The sequence below is a fragment of the Vigna unguiculata genome, chromosome 10 (assembly GCF_004118075.2).
Source record: "Vigna unguiculata cultivar IT97K-499-35 chromosome 10, ASM411807v1, whole genome shotgun sequence".
In the NCBI taxonomy this organism is placed as follows: domain Eukaryota; kingdom Viridiplantae; phylum Streptophyta; class Magnoliopsida; order Fabales; family Fabaceae; genus Vigna; species Vigna unguiculata.
The window spans coordinates 13,941,906-13,960,540 of record NC_040288.1 but is presented as its reverse complement, the minus strand read 5'-3'; the positions used below and the strand labels follow the sequence as shown (position 1 = coordinate 13,960,540).

At 33.4% G+C, this 18,635-nt stretch overlaps 1 protein-coding gene across 1 annotated transcript; it reads right to left on the bottom strand.

The window, feature by feature from the left end:
- Window positions 1-17,705: 17,705 nt before the first annotated feature.
- LOC114165276 (toll/interleukin-1 receptor-like protein) lies at window positions 17,706-18,498 on the bottom strand. The gene is made up of 2 exons (XM_028049931.1): window positions 17,886-18,498; window positions 17,706-17,799 (listed from the first exon to the last, which is right to left on the bottom strand). The coding sequence occupies exons 1-2, from the start codon at window positions 18,419-18,421 to the stop codon at window positions 17,706-17,708; spliced, it is 630 nt and encodes a 209-aa protein (XP_027905732.1). The 5' UTR covers window positions 18,422-18,498.
- Window positions 18,499-18,635: the final 137 nt, after the last annotated feature.

Genomic DNA, 18,635 nt, shown 5'->3' with positions numbered 1-18,635 from the left:
TGCCTCAATATCTCATTTTTTAGTACCTTGTATATTTGTAAGGAGTGACGTTATACTCCTTGGCTCAACTTCTTATATTATTTTGTGTAATGTTTTTATTTAATTATTTTATTACTTAAATGGGATGTTACAATGATTGCGGTTGTAGGTGGAATGGATAAATAAAGACGCTGCAAAGAGATAGAATAAAATGTTTTAATTTTTACCAATTGTTGCTTAGTGAAATCATTGTCATGCTCTAAGAGCAGCTAACAATTTATGGTTGTGTAAATCATTTTTGCTCCTACTTTCTTTCTTCTTTTTCCCTTATATTTTGTTTTATCACTAATTTGAAATGATTTCAGTTCAAAATTATCACTTTCCCTTTTTTCCTTCTTGCGAAAAAACATAACAAAAGTTATAATTTTTAGGCTGTGTTTTTATTCCTAATCACCATTTTTATGATGATTTAGTCTTTGTTTGTTATGTTGTTGTAATGAAGAAAATATTAAGTTTCTCATACTACTATATTGATTTATTAAATTTTTACTAAACTACAAACTTTGCTAACTTCTTTTTGGCTGACCAAGTGAGTTATACTATCTTGTTTTCTAAAATTAGTTAACTAATTAGTTTTTACTAAACTTGCTAATGAGAATTTGACTAAGGTTCTTATTTGCATGTTTAACTAACATAGTTTATTATCCATTTTTCATTTTAGTAAGTTTGATTTCATCTTACTTTTTCTTACTAATTAGGTGTTGTTACATGTTTGATTTACTGATTTTAGTTTGTAGATTTTGTCTTTGATTTACTAATGCTAGTTTCATTGATTCTTACTTCATTTCTAGTATTGATATGCACTTTTACAGTTTTGATAGTATTAGTTGTAGATTAATTGCATTTGTGTTTTGAGGAGAAAGTCAACTCCTTTTTCAACTCTTAAGCATGTAGGCAACACTAGAATATTTAATTCTTGCTAAAACTTAATTCTAAAACTTAATTGTAATTCTACAATTCTAATTCTAATTTAAGGCATTGATTCTTTTATTGAACATGTGTAGAAGAGATTTGAAGGAGTCTTTACATGGGTAAAATATTTTTTTGTTCCCTTAACTTTTTTTGAAAATTGGAATTAATCCATTTTCAAAACTTTGACCGAATTTAGTCTCCTAACTTTAGAAATACGTGGTTTAATCCTTTTAACTACATTTTGTTAAGTTTATTTTACGTTTCAAATGCGTTTCATCAACTAACATTAAAGCAGAAATGTGTCAAACAATGCAAACAACTCAAATGCTATTGTAAAACACGTGTAAAATGTCAAATAAACTTAATAAAATTTGGTTAAAAGGACTTAATCCACACATTTTTAAAGATGGGGGACTAAATACAGTTAAATAAACAAGAACTATTATTTCATCAAACCATTAATATTAATTTTTAATTAATTATAAATATTATTTAATATGAATTTTTAAGCTTATATTTTGTAGCAGCACTCAATTACCATAATTATTCTTACATTGTTATTTATATTTCCTCTAGTTTCATCTTTTGAATGTTTATCTTTCTATTATAGAATTTGATGAAATAAGAAATAAGAAATCTGAACTTAAGGAAAGTGTTTCATTAATTGAGTGAAAAAAATTTCAGAAAAAAAAACCACATGAGTCTATCTAACATACTATGATCAACACTAAAACTGAGTGGTTATGGACAGTTACCAAAATAAATAAACTGCCACAACTTTCAGAAAACTATAAAATATCTAAGAAAAATAAAAGAAAACAATTGTAAATTGAACAACACTTAACAGAAAAAGAAAAGAACGAAAATACAAGTTTGAACAACTTAATCTAATATCCCCTCAAACTCAAGGTGAGGGATGAGCAGAATCCTGAACATTGAGTTTGCTGCGTAAAAACTGAAAGCAAGTGGCAAAAAGGGGTTTCGTAAGAGCATCAACCCACTGATCAATGCTGGGAATATGATCAACTTCAAGTTGCTTAGAGAGAACTTGATCACAAACAAAAAAGACATCAATCTCCATGTGTTTAGTTTTAGAGTGAAACACTGGATTATAAGCAATGGCAACAACACTGAGATTGTCACAAAACATAATTGGAGTGGAGAAGGGAAGAGAGAGTTCCTACGAAAGAGTTCCTACGAAAGAGCTTGAATCCACACAAGTTCTGAAGAAGCTTGAGCTAGGCTGCAATATTCCGCCTCAGTGCTGGAGTGAGCAATAACACGCTCTTTGCGTGACAACCAGGAATTGAGATTGGGTCCTACGAAAATTGAAGAAGCAGAGGTGGACTTTTGGTCACCAACATCAGAAGCCCAATCAACATCGCACATAGTTGTGAGAGAAATGGGCTAAGAAGCAGGAGCAGGCCGTAGAAGAAGTCCATAAGAAATAGTGCCTTTGAGATAGCTTAAGATCCGTTTGACAACAACGCAATGAGAGTCAAGAGGATGGGACATAAACTAGCATACTTTATTGACATCATAGCTAACATCAGGACGAGTTAGGGTGACATATTGCAAAGCACCAACCACTGAGCGAAATAATGTAGGATCAACAAAAGCAGAAGAGACAGACTTGGATAATTTGGCAGAGGAAACCATAGGAGTAGGGACTGGATGAGCATCAACCATGTGAGTGTGATGCAGCAAATCACGAAGATATTTGCTTTGTGTCAGCATCAAAGACTTGCCGGAGAGATAATGAATTTCAATGCCAAGAAAGTACTCAAGAGTAATGTGACGAACAAGAGAGTTAGAGGATCCTGTAATAAGAATATCATCAACATAAACCAAGAGATAAATTGTGTGAGATGCATGACGATAAACAAAAAGAGAAGGATCTGCTTTGCTAGAAGAGAAACCTAGTGTCAGCAAGGTGTGGCAAAGTGTATCAAACCACTATCTTGGAGCTTTCTTGAGACCATAGATTGCTTTGTTGAGTTTACAAACTAGGGATTTTTCTGCAGCTTCGAAACCAAGAGGTTGAGTCATATAAACAGTCTCATCAAGCGAACCATTTAAAAAGGCATTATTTACATCCAAATGAAACAAATTCCATTCGTTTGTCAATGTAATTGTGAGAATGATCCGTATGGTGACAGGCTTGATAACAGGAGAAAAGGTCTCATGAAAATCAAAACCAGGAACTTGATCGAAGCCCTTGGCAACCAAGCGAGCTTTATACTTGTTAACAGAACCATCAGAATTCTCTTTGATACAAAACATCCACTTGCAGCCTACTTGGCAATCAGGAGGAAGAGCAACCAGATCCCAAATGTTGTTTTGGAGAAGAGCATTATACTCTCCAGTCATGGCAACAATCCAATCTGGATGTCTAAGGGCTTGTGAAACAATAGAAGGCTCAACATGTGTTAGCAATAGTGAAGAGTTTGCAGTTTTGGATCTGGTTTGCATGGGATGGGAATTTATGGGTCGAGAAAGAGGTGGGTCAGCAGGAGAAACAAGATGAGACTCAACAAGAGGCGAAGAAGTAGTGGAGGGAAGAGAAAGAAATGGTGTCAGGGAGAAATATTGAGTAAGGGTGGATGGAGAAACAGGAGTTTGAGGAAAGAGATCATTATAAGGAAACCTGACTTCATTAAAAGGAACATCCTTAGAGACATGCACACGCCCAGTCCTAGAAAGACTAAAGTAGCCCTTATGCGAAGGAGAATAACCCAGAAAAATACATTCTTGAGATCTAAAGTTTAATTTGTGACAATTGTAAGGACGGAGGAAAGGAAAACAAGCACACGCAAAGACTTTTAAAAATGAATAATCAGGAACATGGTGATACAAAACAGTGAATGGAACCTGAAATTTAAGGGAGGCAGTAGGTAAACGATTAATTAAATAAACTACTACTTGAAAGGAAAAATCCCAAAATTTTAAGGGTAATTGAGCATGATGCAGTAAAGTTAAACCCAATTCAGTTATATGTCTGTGTTTGCGTTCAACAACACCATGTTGGTGATGAGTGTAAGGACAAATGACCCCAAAGATCACTATATATTAATTCCAAAGGAGAATGGTAAACAATGTCTGACAAAGAAGAAGGCAATTGTGAGATTTGCGAGCACAACAAGAAGAACAAAAATCAACCTCATTTGGTAAGGATTTGACATTACATGTATTTAAAACAATCCTAAGAACAATAACATTAGGGCGGCCAAACTTAGCATGCAACAAATTACAAAATTAGAAATAGAAACAGTAGAAGGTAAATGTGTAGTTGCATGACAATGAACCACATGAGCATGAGCAGGAAGCTTGAGATTGGGAAAGGAATAAAGTCCCTCGGAGCCAACAACACCACGAAGAAGAACCTTATTTGTGGTCTGAGATTTGACAAGACAAAAGTTAGAATGAAACTCAAAATAAACATGATTATCACGGGAAAAAGTGCTAACACTAAAAAGGTTTTTGGTAATGGATAGAACATCAAGTAAATTATGTAAGTAAAGAGAATTGGGAAGACAAGATGAACCAGAGGCAAGAATTGGCAAACCTTCACCATTGCCAAAATAAATTTGATCAGGCCCTTCAAAAGGAATAAACTGTTGAATATTCTGAGAGTCACCAGTCACATGAAATGAAGCCCCTGAATCTGGAATCCATGTAGAAGAAGTAGGATCAACAGCGGAAGTGGTAAACATGGCAGACGGGACATCAATAGTGGGGCAAGAAGATTGAGTGCTCGATATGGAAGGCCTGAGAGACGCAAACGAAGAAGTGGATGATGAAACAGACTGTTGTGTAGCAGGATCATACGAAACAAGAGACTCAGGAGGTTGAAAATTAAGATCTCCTCAATAAAAACAGACATAGGTTGTGTGTCCATTATAGAATTGTATATGTTCTGAATGTATTGTATGTCTAATGCAGACCACACAATATGTATTTATACTATTGAATAGAATCAATTACAATAAAGGCACATAATAATATGGAATCAATCACCCTAATTTACGAGATTATGTAACGGTTGATTTTCTAGAAATCTGTAACCACTGATTATATTCTAAAACTCCCCTCAAGCTGGAGCATATATGTCATATACACCAAGCTTGTTACAAATGTACTCAATCTGAGGGCCTCTAAGGGACATGGTGAATACGTCAGCCAACTGATTGCTAGAGTTGACAAAATCAGTAGTGATTTCTCCAGAGAGCACCTTTTCTCTAATGAAGTGACAATCAATTTCAATGTGTTTGGTTCTTTCATGGAAGATCGGGTTTGATACAATGTGAAGTGCAACTTGATTGTCACAAATAAGCTTTGTTTCATGGATGTTCCCTATTTTTAATTGTCGTAGTAGTTGCCTGAGCCATGTAAGCTCATAAGTAGTTGTTGCCATGGCACGATATTCTACTTCTGCATTAGATATGGCAACTATATTTTGCTTATTGCTTCTCCATGAGATAAGGTTTCCTCTGTTAAGAACATAATACCCAAAAGTGGATCTTCTATCTGATGGTGATCCTGCCCAATCCGCATAGAGTAACAAGTGATCTTAGTACTGCCTTTGTCTTCGTACAATAATCCTCGTTCTGGAACATTTTTTATGTATCGAAGAATACGTGTTACAAAATCCCAATGGCTATCACAAGGAGCATTTAGAAATTGGCTTCACACTAACCGCAAAAGTGAGGTCGGGTTTGGTAATGGTGAGATAGTAGAGTCTGCCTACTAGGCGACGATATCTTTTCTGGTCTTTCAATGGCTCCCTCTGACCCGGAAGAAGCTTGATATTAGGATCCATAGGAGTATCACAAGGACGTCAGTCAAGCATAGTAGTTTCAATATAAATATCCAAGGCATACTTACGTTAATTAATGACAATTCCATAAGCAGATTGAGCAACTTCAATGCCTAAGAAATATTTTAAAGGGCCCAAATCTTTAGTGTGAAATTGTTGTGAAAGGTGCTCTTTGAGTTATCGAATTTCAGTCTCATCATCACCAGTTATGACAATGTCATCAACGTAAACGACAAGATAAATGCATTTGCCAGAAGAGGAATGAAAGGAGAAGACAGAATGACCAGCCTCACACCTGGTCATGCCAAACTGTATCAAGACAGAACTAAAACGACCAAACCAAGCCCAAGGAGGTTGCTTCAAACCATAGAGAGACTTTTGAAGCTTACAAACAAGACGACAATTTCCAAAAGCAAGAAAACCAGGGGGTTGATCTTCTTTCTGTAATTCACCATGTAAGAATGCATTTTTAATATCTAGCTGGTAAAGAGAGGAATTTAGTATGCATAATGATTTGGATAGTTTGTTAGAGGAAACGTTCATGATTCCCCCAAATTTAGGAGAAAATGATTTTGATGACACTATAGATGAAGATAATGGTGAGTTTGACACTGAAACAACTAGGTTTTCCAAGTTCATACGTGATGCTCACCAAGAAGTATATCATGGATGTAAAAATTTCTCCAAGTTATCAATCATTGTTCGATTGCTACATATTAAGAATCTCCATGGGTGGAGCAATGTGTCATTTGATATGTTGCTAAAATTTTTAGAAGAGTTACTTCCTGAAAACTCTTGTTTGCCATCATCATATCAAGAATGCAAGTTGATCATTAAGGACTTAGGTTTTAGTTATGAAAAAATTGATGCTTGTCCTAATGATTGTGTCTTATTTCGAAAGGAGTATGAGAATGAAGTTAGATGTCCTAAATGTCATGCTTCTAGATATAAAGAAATGAAACATCAAAGATTTAGAAGAAAAGTTTCTTCTAAGGTAGCTTCACTTCCAATTCCAGCCAAAGTTTTGAGGTACATTCCTTTAAAACAAAGGATCAAAAGGCTATTCATGTCATCAAAAACTGCTAAATCAATGAAATGGCATGATGAAGGCCGCACCAAAGATGGAAAGCTAAGACATCCAGCTGATTCACTTGCTTGGAAAACCTTTGATTCTCTCCATCCTAACTTTGCATCAGATCCTCGAAATGTGAGGCTTGGGTTAGCAAGTGATGGATTTACTCCATTTAAGATGATGGCCAAAGGACATAGTATTTGGCCTGTAGTTCTGATGACATATAATTTAGCTCCATGGGATTGTATGAAACAACCTTACTTGATGTTGTCACTGCTAATTCCTGGTCCTTCTTCCTCTAAAAGTAGTATTGATGTTTATTTGGAACCTCTTATTGACGAGTTGAAGGAGTTGTGGGAGAAAGGGTTTGAAACTTATGATGCTTCTAATAAAGAATTTTTCCAGGCACATGTTGCATTACTTTGGACTATTAATGACTTGCCTGCTTATTCTATGTTATCAGGTTGGACTACAAGTGGAAAATTGGCATGTCCTGTATGTAACTACCATACATGCTCAAGGTACTTAAACAATAGTAAAAAGATGTGTTATATGTGTCATCGAAGGTGGTTAGACTCAAAACATAGGTGGCGAAAGGATAAAAATTGTTTTGATGGTACCCAAGAATTGAGAGGAGCACCTACTCCGTTAACAGGGTCTAACATATTGGATATATTAGGTGATAGAAAAAATTCATTTGGCAATGCTCAAAAAAAGAAAAGAAAGAAGGGTGATCCTTGGTCAAAATTGAGTATATTCTTTAACTTGCCATATTGGAAGACTAATTTGCTTCGTCACAATCTTGATGTGATGCATATTGAAAAGAATATATGTGAAAATGTAATAAGAACAATACTGAATATAGAAAGGAAACCAAAGGAGCATCTCATTGGATGTAGAAATTGCATTAATTCTATGTGAATTAGAGAGGATTTTTCCTCCATCTTTTTTTGTCATAATGGTTCATCTATCCATACATCTAGCATATAAGGCTAGAATTGCCGGGCCTGTACATTACCGATGGATGTATCCAATTGAAAGGTAATTCTTTTTCTAAGGAAATCTTTTTTGATAAATTTATTTCCTTCACTTGTATTCCTAATCATAGTTTTATATTCTTGTAGATTTCTTCATAGGTTAAAATCTTATGTGCGTAATAGAAATTATCCAGAAGGTTCAATTGCAGAGGGATATTTAGCGGATGAGTGTTTGACATTTTGCTCAAGATATTTGAAAGATGATGTGCAAACAAAGTTCAACAAGCTGCCAAGGAATTTAGATGGTCCAATAGGTAATGGAGTGATGACTACTTTGCAACCTCTTGAGTGGGAGCAAGCTCATCGTAATGTCTTGTTTAATTGTGAGCTCACCAAGTCATTTGTCAAGTAAGAAAATATTCATATTTTTGTCTTTTGTGTGAGATTTTAAATTTTGTGAACTTATTCATTTTTTTTTTGTAGAGAACATGAGGAATTCCTCTCTAGTAATGTTTATGAAAATTCAACAAGAACTTGGAATATGGCAAAAGATCAATCTCTTACATTTCACAAGTGGTTTGAATACCATGTCAAAGATTTGGTTGTGAGTGAGGAGGTTAAATGGTTGGCTAAAGGGCCTAATACTGTTGCTAGAAGATTTTCAACTTTTGTGATAAATGGTTACAAGTTCATTATTGAGGGTTGTGAGAGACAAACACAAAACTTTGGAGTAATGGTTACTTCATCTACTGTGAGGTTTAGAAATAAAGAAGATGAAAATCCTGAAGTAGAAAATGTTACCTACTATGGAGTTTTGAAAGATATAATACAGTTAGACTATTATGGACACTCTGAATTTGTGTTATTTAAATGTGATTGGTTTGAAAGTAAGCAAGATCATTTTGGGTTAACACTTGTAAATTTTGGAAAGTTGATTTACAAAAGTGACCCTTTCGTATTTGCAACCCAAGTAAAGCAAGTATATTATACAGAAGGTCCAAGGGATAATTGGCAAGTTGTCACTAAAACTACCCCTAGAGATTTGTTTGATGTATATGGAGATTTAGAGAATAATGATTTGGAAAAATACTTGGGAGATGAATTAAAGAGTCCACTTTTGTATCAACCTGTGATTGATGAAGATGAATGTGAAGATGTTAGTTGGTTTAGGGATGATGTGCCTGGAACAACAATTGACACAAGATGAATGTGGTTTAATTCGGCATAGGAGGGTCTCGTGGAGATAAGGGAAGATTATGTGGAGGAAGATTCAAATGAAGGGGAATTTGAATCAGGCATGTTCCAGCTTTACATATATATTTTTTTCCAATATTTAAGATTGATATAAGATGATAGTTAAAGTTCATGATAAGTGGAAACTGGTAGAGAGAAGGCTAGAATGTCTGGATAAATTGAAGTCTTTTGTCTAAGATTTTATATTTTTATTAAGATTATAGATATAACAGTAATTGCCATCCTCAGGCAAATCAAATTTCATTTCTGCTTTACTTTGACTTTTACATTCTATTACAATTTGATGGCAGTAGCATTTATGATTTATTATTTTGATGGATATGCAAATATTTTGTTTGGATTTGCATGGAAGACTTGAAATTTTTTACCATTCTTCTTAAACTCTGTATTTATGTTTTCAATTTTATGATAAACAAATTGCAAAGCCACTTATAGTTCTTTTTCCATTTCACACACTTATGTCCAAGCTATTAGCTTTCAGATACTACTTATGCTTATTCAAATAAATTTTATATTTGAAATCAGCCATGTATATTCTAATATAGTGTTGAGTACTAATCCCCTATGCTTTGTTTTGTTGTTTCTTTCACTTTCTGAGTACTAGTCAAAATATGTTTGGATTAAATCAACTTTTTGTGTTTGTTTTACTTTTGTAGGAAGAAACCTATATGTACACTGTTTCTGAACTATCAGAGAGGGGAAAACATGTAGAATCCATTATCCTAGTGAAAAGATTCCAATTGGTTCTAAAGAAAAACCAGCTCAATCAACTATGACATAAAAAACTGAGGTATGATGCTCTTGTGACTCTGGTGAAAAGATTCCTATTGGTTTCTCACGTCACATGCTAGTCTATTCACAATGCAGTTGTTTAACACGTTGGTTCACTTTCTAGTCTAAATCTTTTGGAGCTTTGAACTTGACATCCTTTTAGAGATTTTCTTATGTCTGCTTATTATTGTGTATTGTGTTTAGTTATTTTTGAGTTAGTTTTTAGTTATTTTTAGTCCATTAAAACTTGTTTAGATAATTTTTTTACTTATTTACTTTCTGTTTTAATACAGTCCTTAGTATTAGCCTACTTTTAGAGTCCTTTTTAGGTCTTGATTAGTGAAGTTTTTAGTTTCTTGTAGAATTCTGGTTTTGAGTTAATTTTTAGCTTTCTTTAGTTATTTTAAACTTGCATGAACAAACTTTACCTTTGTTAATTTTAAAATTTAAATAAGTTATATAAAGTAGTTCAAAACCACTTAATGAGTCCACACACTCTTTATAAGTGTGCCTTTGTGTTGGTTTATGTGGTTGAAATTGAAATTGGCATTGTTCGTGAGCTTTGTTTCTTTTTTATTATTCAACAAGTCCTAGCTATGTTCTTTCGTGTGCCAAAGGTAGAAGGCCTTTGCCTAAACAAGGGTTCACTTGTTGCGTTGCCATAGGAGATTAAGGACTTGTTTGTTCTTTCCAGGGTTATCCTCCCCTCTTTTTTAGATGTTTTTGGTTAATCTTTTGGTTTCTGGATTCTGATCATTTAGCTTTGGTTGCTTAAATAAATGTAATATGTATCGGCTAATATGATAGTCCTTCAACATATTTTAAAATTTTGGATTTTTTCCTTGAAATGCTAATACTTTCAAGTGATCAATATATTTGTTTGTGTGAACGTGTATCTAGCTTGTGAATTTGTGGATATATCAAATAGCTTCATGTGTGTATATATTCATTTACCTTGCTATCTGTTATTATAATCATGTGTGAAATTTTCTGTCCTGCTCAATCATATGTGAAATTTTTTGTTATTTTTAGTAACATTTTTAACATGTAGCCTTTTTATTAAGAAAAAGTTACTAAAACTTTCTAGTAACATTTTTATAATGTCACTTTTCTATAAAAAAATGTTACTATAATCTTTTAGTAACATTTTAAAAATGTTACACTTTTATTAAAAAAATGTTACTTAAAATCTTTAGTAACATTTATGTAAATGTCTCTATTAATAAGTATAAATGTTACAAAAAATCAATAGTAACATGGGGAATACGTAACATGTGATAAAATGTTACTAAATTCTATTAATAACATTTTTCATGATTTAGTAACATTTTTTTAGTGTTAGTGTACATTATATATCTAGTATAATATGTTTTTGGAAAAAGTAGATTAAAGCCACGTGATGAGGAGTTGGTCCTGAACTTCCCATTCCTCGTAAGTCGGATTAACAACACCGCTGTCACAATTAGTTTTAGAGAGAAAGCGTGGAGGAATGGCATGATTAACTACACTACAAACCGATGAAGTTTATGAGATTTAATAACAGGTTCAACCTGTTGCTTCCAAAGAAGATAATTGGTATCATCAAGTTTTTCAGCAACTTGATGTGAAAAGAAAAGGTTTGGGGAAGGTAGGAAGAAGAAACCATCATAGACAAGAATCAAGAACCTGCTCTGGATACCATAATAGAATTTGATGAAATGAGAAATCAGAAATCTAAACTTAAGGAAAGTGTTTCATTAATTGAGTGAAAAACATTTCAGAAAAAGAAAAGCCATATGAGTCTATATAACAGACTTTGATCAACACTAAAATTGAGTAACTGCAACAACTTCCAGAAAACTATAAAATATCTAAAAACCAGAAAAGAAAACAAGTGTAAATTGAACAACACTTAACAGAAAAAGAAAAGAACAAAAATACAAGTCTGAACAACTTAAATACAATTCTAATATTCTATGAGATTCTTTCTACACGAGCTCTCAATGAAAAAATTAACGAGGAAAACAATTACAGTGAAAATTAAAAGGTTAATAGCAAATCTAAAATTTGTGCATGTGATACATAAAATTTGAACTATAAAGTAATGGTATTTCATTAATAAAAATAATGAAAGTTAGTAGAAGTGTTTCATTACCTAGAATTGAGAATTACAACCCCGGAGATGCCAGCAGCCTCACGAAGTGCGTCCCTAGCACACTTCTCGATGTAGTTGACCTCATTATTCGTTATTCCCCTTCATAAATATTATGGATTTTATTTGTTATGTTTAGAGACGAAGTTCAGTAAATTTGGGAGAAGGTGGGTGTTTCATTACCTGTAGGGCTGGACTACCAACCTCAAGATGCCAACAGCCTCAGAGAGTGCGACCCTCCAATGTTTAACAAGGCTCTCTATCCGATTGTAAGCCTTCAGCTTTTGAACACTATCATACAAGTCATGAACTTAATAAATGTTAGTATCAGACACAATGTTAAGTAAAAACAAGAAAGCACAAAGTGTTTCAATTATCTTTAGAAGAGGATTGGTAGTGAGAATCTCTTTAACACTCTTTCTAATTTTCTTTTTACTATTTGTTAAAATTTATTAGAACTTTAAATTTTAGACCGACTATGGTAGAAACATTGCGGTCAAAAGAAATATAATATATATTGTTGGAAGTTCCATATCAACTAAATATAAGTCCACACTTTAGAGATCCAAGTGGATAGCACATTTCTGTCTGATCAAAAGTTGTTTTTGAGTAACTTTATCTTTGCCTTTTTTTCTTTTCTTGAGTTGGTTTAAGTGTAAAAGTTGCATGTTTAAGATAAATTCTTGCATGTAACAATTTTGGGACAAAGATGAATCTTTCTTACTCTAGGAGTGTGATGTTATGTTTAGAGCAGTTAAGTTGAAAGCTTAAGCATGATATAATAAAAACTGAAAAGGTAAAGGACGCTAGTCTTATATGATAGAACCTTAGGATAGAAGATATAGAGGGTGCAGATGTGACTTGGTCACAATAATATTTTTTTTTTGAAAGGATGTATTTTATAGCAGAGTTGTCAAACTTATATATTTTGAAAATGTAAAAATTTGTAATTTTGACAGTTTTGTTATGAATTATTTGTGGTTGAAAAAGTTGTGCAAGTTATTGATGAAATTAGTAGGTTTGATTTTTAGTTTAAGAGTCTTTGAGAAATATGTTCATTTAAATATACAATGATTTTAGTGTAAATAAGTTTTGTTTGGTCATATTAGATAGAAATGACTAGAAGGAAATGTATTTTTTTAAACTTGTTTGGTAAGGCAACAAAAATTAAGAGTCTTCTTTTTTTCTTCTGGAAAAGCTGAATTTTTCGATCTAGGAAAAATTGCAGAATTTTTGTAAAGTTGTTCTTAGGGCAATTTTTGCTCAAGAGAAAATTTTTATCTAAAGCAGAAATTTCTGAACTTTTGTAATGTTGCTCTTAGGGCAATTTTCACTCAAGAAAAAAAATTTCAGCTCAAGCGAAAATTTGAAAAAAAATTGTGAAGTTCATCTTGAGGCAATTTTTGCTAAAGCGAAACATGTGCTGGTTAGTTACAAATATTTCTTTAATTGAATGAATGAGTGTTATACATATATGTAAGAATAGAACGTTACGAAGCAAAACTAGTTGCTAAAGGATTTACTCGGATTTACTCATACTCTAGTGGCAAAGACGTATATAGTTAGAATCATTCTCTTATTGACAACTTATTTTGGTTGGGAATAGCAACAATTTGAAGTGTAAAATGCTTTCTTGCATGGACAATTACAGGAAAAAGTCTATATGGAAATTTTTCCATGTTTAGGCCTACCGAAGAAAGGAATAAAGTATGTAGGTTGAAGAACACCTTGTATGGACTCAAGCAATCCCCGTGCTTGGTTTGGTCAACTCGTCATGTTATGATCTTCATGGGGTATCAACAAAGTCAAGGTGATCATACCTTTTCATCAAGCATTCCGCATAAGGTAAAATAACTACTTTTGGTCTATGTTAATGATATGATTATTGCAGAGGATTAATATGAAAAACAAATCTTAACAAAAAAGCTTGCTACTCAATTTGAAATGAAGGATCTAGGAAAGTTGATGTACTTCCTTGGGATAGAAGTAACTTACCCTCTATATTTGTTAGAAGATTCTAGAGATCTCTTTTAATTATTACTTTAAGGTTAGTGTTCTCCATATATAGAGACTGATGTACTGTTTCAAATTAATCAATTTAGATAAAAAATCTTCTTTCTTTCATATTAATTTTGTCAAGTTGTATAAATTATGAAAATATATGTATATTGTTTTAATATATGCATAGATATGACACTTTAAAACACTAACTTCCTTATTTTTTTGTGTTTGTGCGTTGTTTTTAAATTGTGATGATGAGTGTTACATAGAAGTAGATGATATTACAATAGCAGAATCTCATCACATATAAGATGTAGAGGAGGAAAAGAAAAATATCTTTTTGTTTTCTAAAAGATGCATATATTGTAATATTATAATTCCTTACAAGGAGGATGGAAGTTAATTTTGAAAAAACTTAAAAGTGTAACGTAAAAAATTATTTGTATGCTTAGTTATCTTATGACGATGAGCAGTAATGTATCTCTTGGTGAGATGTTATATAAAGGTATAAACAATTATAATAATAAACAAATTTCAACTAATTGTAAAGTGTTGAAAAAAGAAGAACGTCTAAGAGAGTTACTAAAGTTAACCTTACCTCGGTATATAGACCGCATCTTTTGAGATGTCATAAAGTGCCTTCGTCCAATTCTTCATAAAAGTATATCTACTTGATACATTTCATGAATTTCATAAATGTAAATTTTTGGCAAAATAATGTGCAGTAAAAATCTGAAAGCTAGAACTATTTCAATTACTTGAAATATATGTCACTCTCCTTTGATATACCATGAGCCTCATTCTCCCTCCAATGATTCTGGAGGTTCGATATCTCACAATCAAGCGTTCCCTCATCAAAACTTGAAACATGTTATGTTTCAAATTTCATAATTATGTTACTTTAAGAGAAAGTGCATCGTAACAATCTCAAAGTAAAAAGTGTTTCAATTACCTGAAATAATCAGAATCTAAGACCGCACCAGCTTCCTCAGAAAGTTCACTCCAACATTTTATGTGGAGTTTTATCGCATTACTAATATCCGTTTCTCCACTTCAAGCATGTGATGAATTTCATAAATATTATTTTTTAGATATAATGTTTAGTGAAAATAGAATCAAGCATTAAATGGTTAAATTACCAGGAATTCAAGACCGCGCCCCTTGAGATGCCAGCAGCCTTAGAAAGTGTCTCTCTACAATACAGCACGTGGAATTCTATCACACTAGAAATCTCCATGTCTCCACTGCATATATGTAATGTAATCAATTTCATAAACCATACTTTTAGATACAATGTTCAAATGTCTTGCCTCCAAGATTCAAGATTTCAACATCAGTCTTCTACCCTGACTCGTTGAGGACTGGTTTTGGCTAGGAATGGGAGGAACCTTACGTTTGTCTTTGGAAATGTCTAATACATCCCAAGGATCAACTTTCCATTCCACCCAAAACCTCTATATGGCTTAGTAAGTAGAGGTTTGCTCTCACTTATATATTATAATTTAGTTTTTTTTCTTTAGTCAACTTAGGATATTATTTAATACATCCCCTCACACTAAGGACATCATGCATGAGGACTAGATATCCAGTGGCACGACATGCCCTAATCTCGACTAAAATAGACTCTTAGTGGTTGTGTCACCATATTAATAAAGGAATTTAAGCTTAACTCATACTCATAAAACCGACTTGTAAGGATTGTCCCATTTATATAATATAATTTTGTTTTATTTCTAGTTAATGTGGTTTTTTTGTGTTCAAATTCAAGTCTAAAGAGAACTTAAGAATGATTCTTGTTGTAGGATCTTGGAATATAAATCTTGGATTCATGAGATTGTCTCTTTGGAAGCCGGAGTTCAATCCAAGGACCCAATGGAACATTCATATAAGGTTGGCTTAGAACTTTTTATTTACCGCAAGATTATTGGGTGCCCAAGATACTTCATGTCATTGCAACTAGATGTTAAGAAGTTGATTTTAAACCTAAGTCAACCCCACAAAGTCGACTTCTCACAAAGTCAACTTGTAAGGTGAAATTATCTCCTAAAATCAAGTAACAATTCATCTGATAATAAAAATTAAGATTTAACTAAGTATTGAACATAAAATTAGTGAGACACGTGTATCATTAGTTTAGTTAGGCTTGTGTTCACAGTAAGGTGTCATCATTAGTTTTGTATTCACACTTTAAATTTCTTTTCTTGTGTTCACATTGTTTTTGACTAACTTGTAATCATCTTCCTTTCTTCTTGGACGAAATTGTTGGCTATAAATAAAGTCAAACACTTTTGTATACACGCTTTTGAATATTGAATGAAATTTTCTTCTGTGAGACATCTTCAAATCTTATTTTGAAATGCATTGGTGAATCATCTTCAAATCTTATCTTTTGGGAGTTTCTTTCAAAGGTGGTTTGTTCTTTATGCCTCTCTTTAATCCAATTTCTATTTCATTTGTACAATCTTTTTTGTTTCTTCTTGTTTTCTTGAATTTTCGAATTAAAAACCCGTGAAGTTACCTTGCTTTTGTTATTTCCGTTGTTCTTCCATGTTTTTGAGTACTCTAACACCACTTGAGTTTACGAAGATCCTTCCTACCTTGTAAGAATAACATCAACTAAGGTACACTAAGTTCTTCCCTAGCATCGAAGTTGCACTATCCACATTTGGCATTATCATTTCCCAGCAAAAAGTATGCTTTGGACATTTTGATCGAGGTTGGTATGACTAATTGTCAACCCAGCTATAGTCCTATGAATCCTAATTTGAAGTTTCTTTCAGGTCAAGGGGAGCTAGTAAAAGACAGGGGAAGATATCTCATCCAGTAGGCATACTTAATTACCTCATTGTTGTAACATCCTAATAATAATTTCAAATGTTAGATAAATATATTTAATTCCACTGGAGTTCACACAATTTATTTTCTTATAATTCAGTAAATAGGTGATTGCCTAATAAATATAAACTTAATTATTTTGAATTCATTAATTGGAGACCTATATATTTGATAGAATATATTTATGCTAAAACAAAGATATTAACATCAAATAGTTACGTTCAAAATTAGTTTATCCCCATTTTCGGCCACTCTCATACTACACAACCCAGAAGAAAACTTTCCTTCCCTTGTTACAATTTATTGATTTGACCACTTTGATACAAGATTAGTCTACAACAAAAAAAGAGGTTTTTCTTATTATTAGGTTTGGTTTGGTTAACCCACTTTCTTCTTAATAATATGAAGAATGTTGCATATGATCGATTGAAACAGGTTATAATGTAAACTAGTTAGCGTTAGCATTATAACCGGTATAGTGATGCATATTGGCTTAAAAAGGATAGAATGTTAAGCAAAACTCTGAAAGCATAAAGTGTTTCAATTACCATGGATCAAAGAATGCAACATCTGATGACATGCTAAGGCGCTTGCAAACTACCCTCCATTGCTTCAAGAGGAAGTCCATCTTTTCATCAATCTCCATTTCTCTAATTCATACATGTTGGAATTTCATAAATGATATTTTTGGAGACCATGTACTCGAAAACTCTAAAAGCAGGAAATGTTTCAATTACCCACAGTTTATATACACACCTAATTGGGACTTCAGCACCCTTACAAAGTCCCTCCACCCACTGCTTCACGAGGAAGTTTATCCTATCAGCCATTTTTCTGATATCATAATTATTATTTTGAGAGACAATGTTCAGTAAAAATTAATAAAAAGCGTTTCTATTACCTTGGATATAAGTCTACAACCCCTGAACTCGGAGCAACCTCTGAAAGTGCCTCTGTCCAATGCTCTACGTGTTCCTCTACCCTTTCAAAGCTACATACATGTTATCAATTTCAAAAATGTTATTCTTAGAGACAATATTCTGTAAAAATAAGAGACAGCAGGGAGCGCTTCATTGCCTGGAATTTAGGATTTCAACTGATGATGAGATGCCACCAATCTCACCAAGTGCCTTCATCCAACGCTGCTTCCAATCCAGCACCTTTTCCTCTTCCTCTTTCGAAAACTTGCTCAAAAGACGTTGAAATGCTTTCCCAAAGTCGCCTCTTTGATGACGCACTTCAGAGGGATCAACGTCATAGAACACTGGTATCACCACTTGCCCTATGGTTCTGTGACACTCCATTATTTTCTCTAACTCTTTCAAACACCACCACGACTCTGCATAATTTTTCGAGAAAACAACAACAGAAATTCGAGACTCTTCGATCGCTAGCCGCAGAGAGGGTGAAATTTGATTTCCCCGTGGAAGTGCCTCGTCATCCTTGAAAACCACGATTCCTGCATTCTGAAGAGCGGTATAGAGATGCGAAGTGAAAGAAAAGCGCGTGTCTTCCCCTCTGAAACTCAGAAAAACTTCAAAGTTTCTGCTGTCCTGGTACCGATCACGGAGAAAGTCCATTTCCATGTCATCATCGCCACCTGAGAGAGACATGGAAGAGATGAAACTTCTTTGTTCCCAGAGAACGAAAGTGGAGCTTCAGAGAAATGCTTAGGAGCAAATCACAACCATTCCACTCATTCATTGAAAATTCAAACACCACCATAATGGCGAAAAAGCATTGCCGACGACTTTGCCGCGTCAACTTTTAAATTTATATTTGTAAAGTTTAAAAACAAAACAAAATAATCGTACTTATACTTTAACG

Excerpts from the sequence above, each read along its gene's own strand:
- LOC114165276 (XM_028049931.1), bottom strand. The coding sequence starts at position 18,421 with ATGTCTCTCTCAGGTGGCGATGATGACATGGAAATGGACTTTCTCCGT. Across the intron at positions 17,800-17,885 it reads GTTGAAATCCTAAATTCCAG|CTTTGAAAGGGTAGAGGAAC; the intron begins GCAATGAAGCGC and ends ACATGTATGTAG.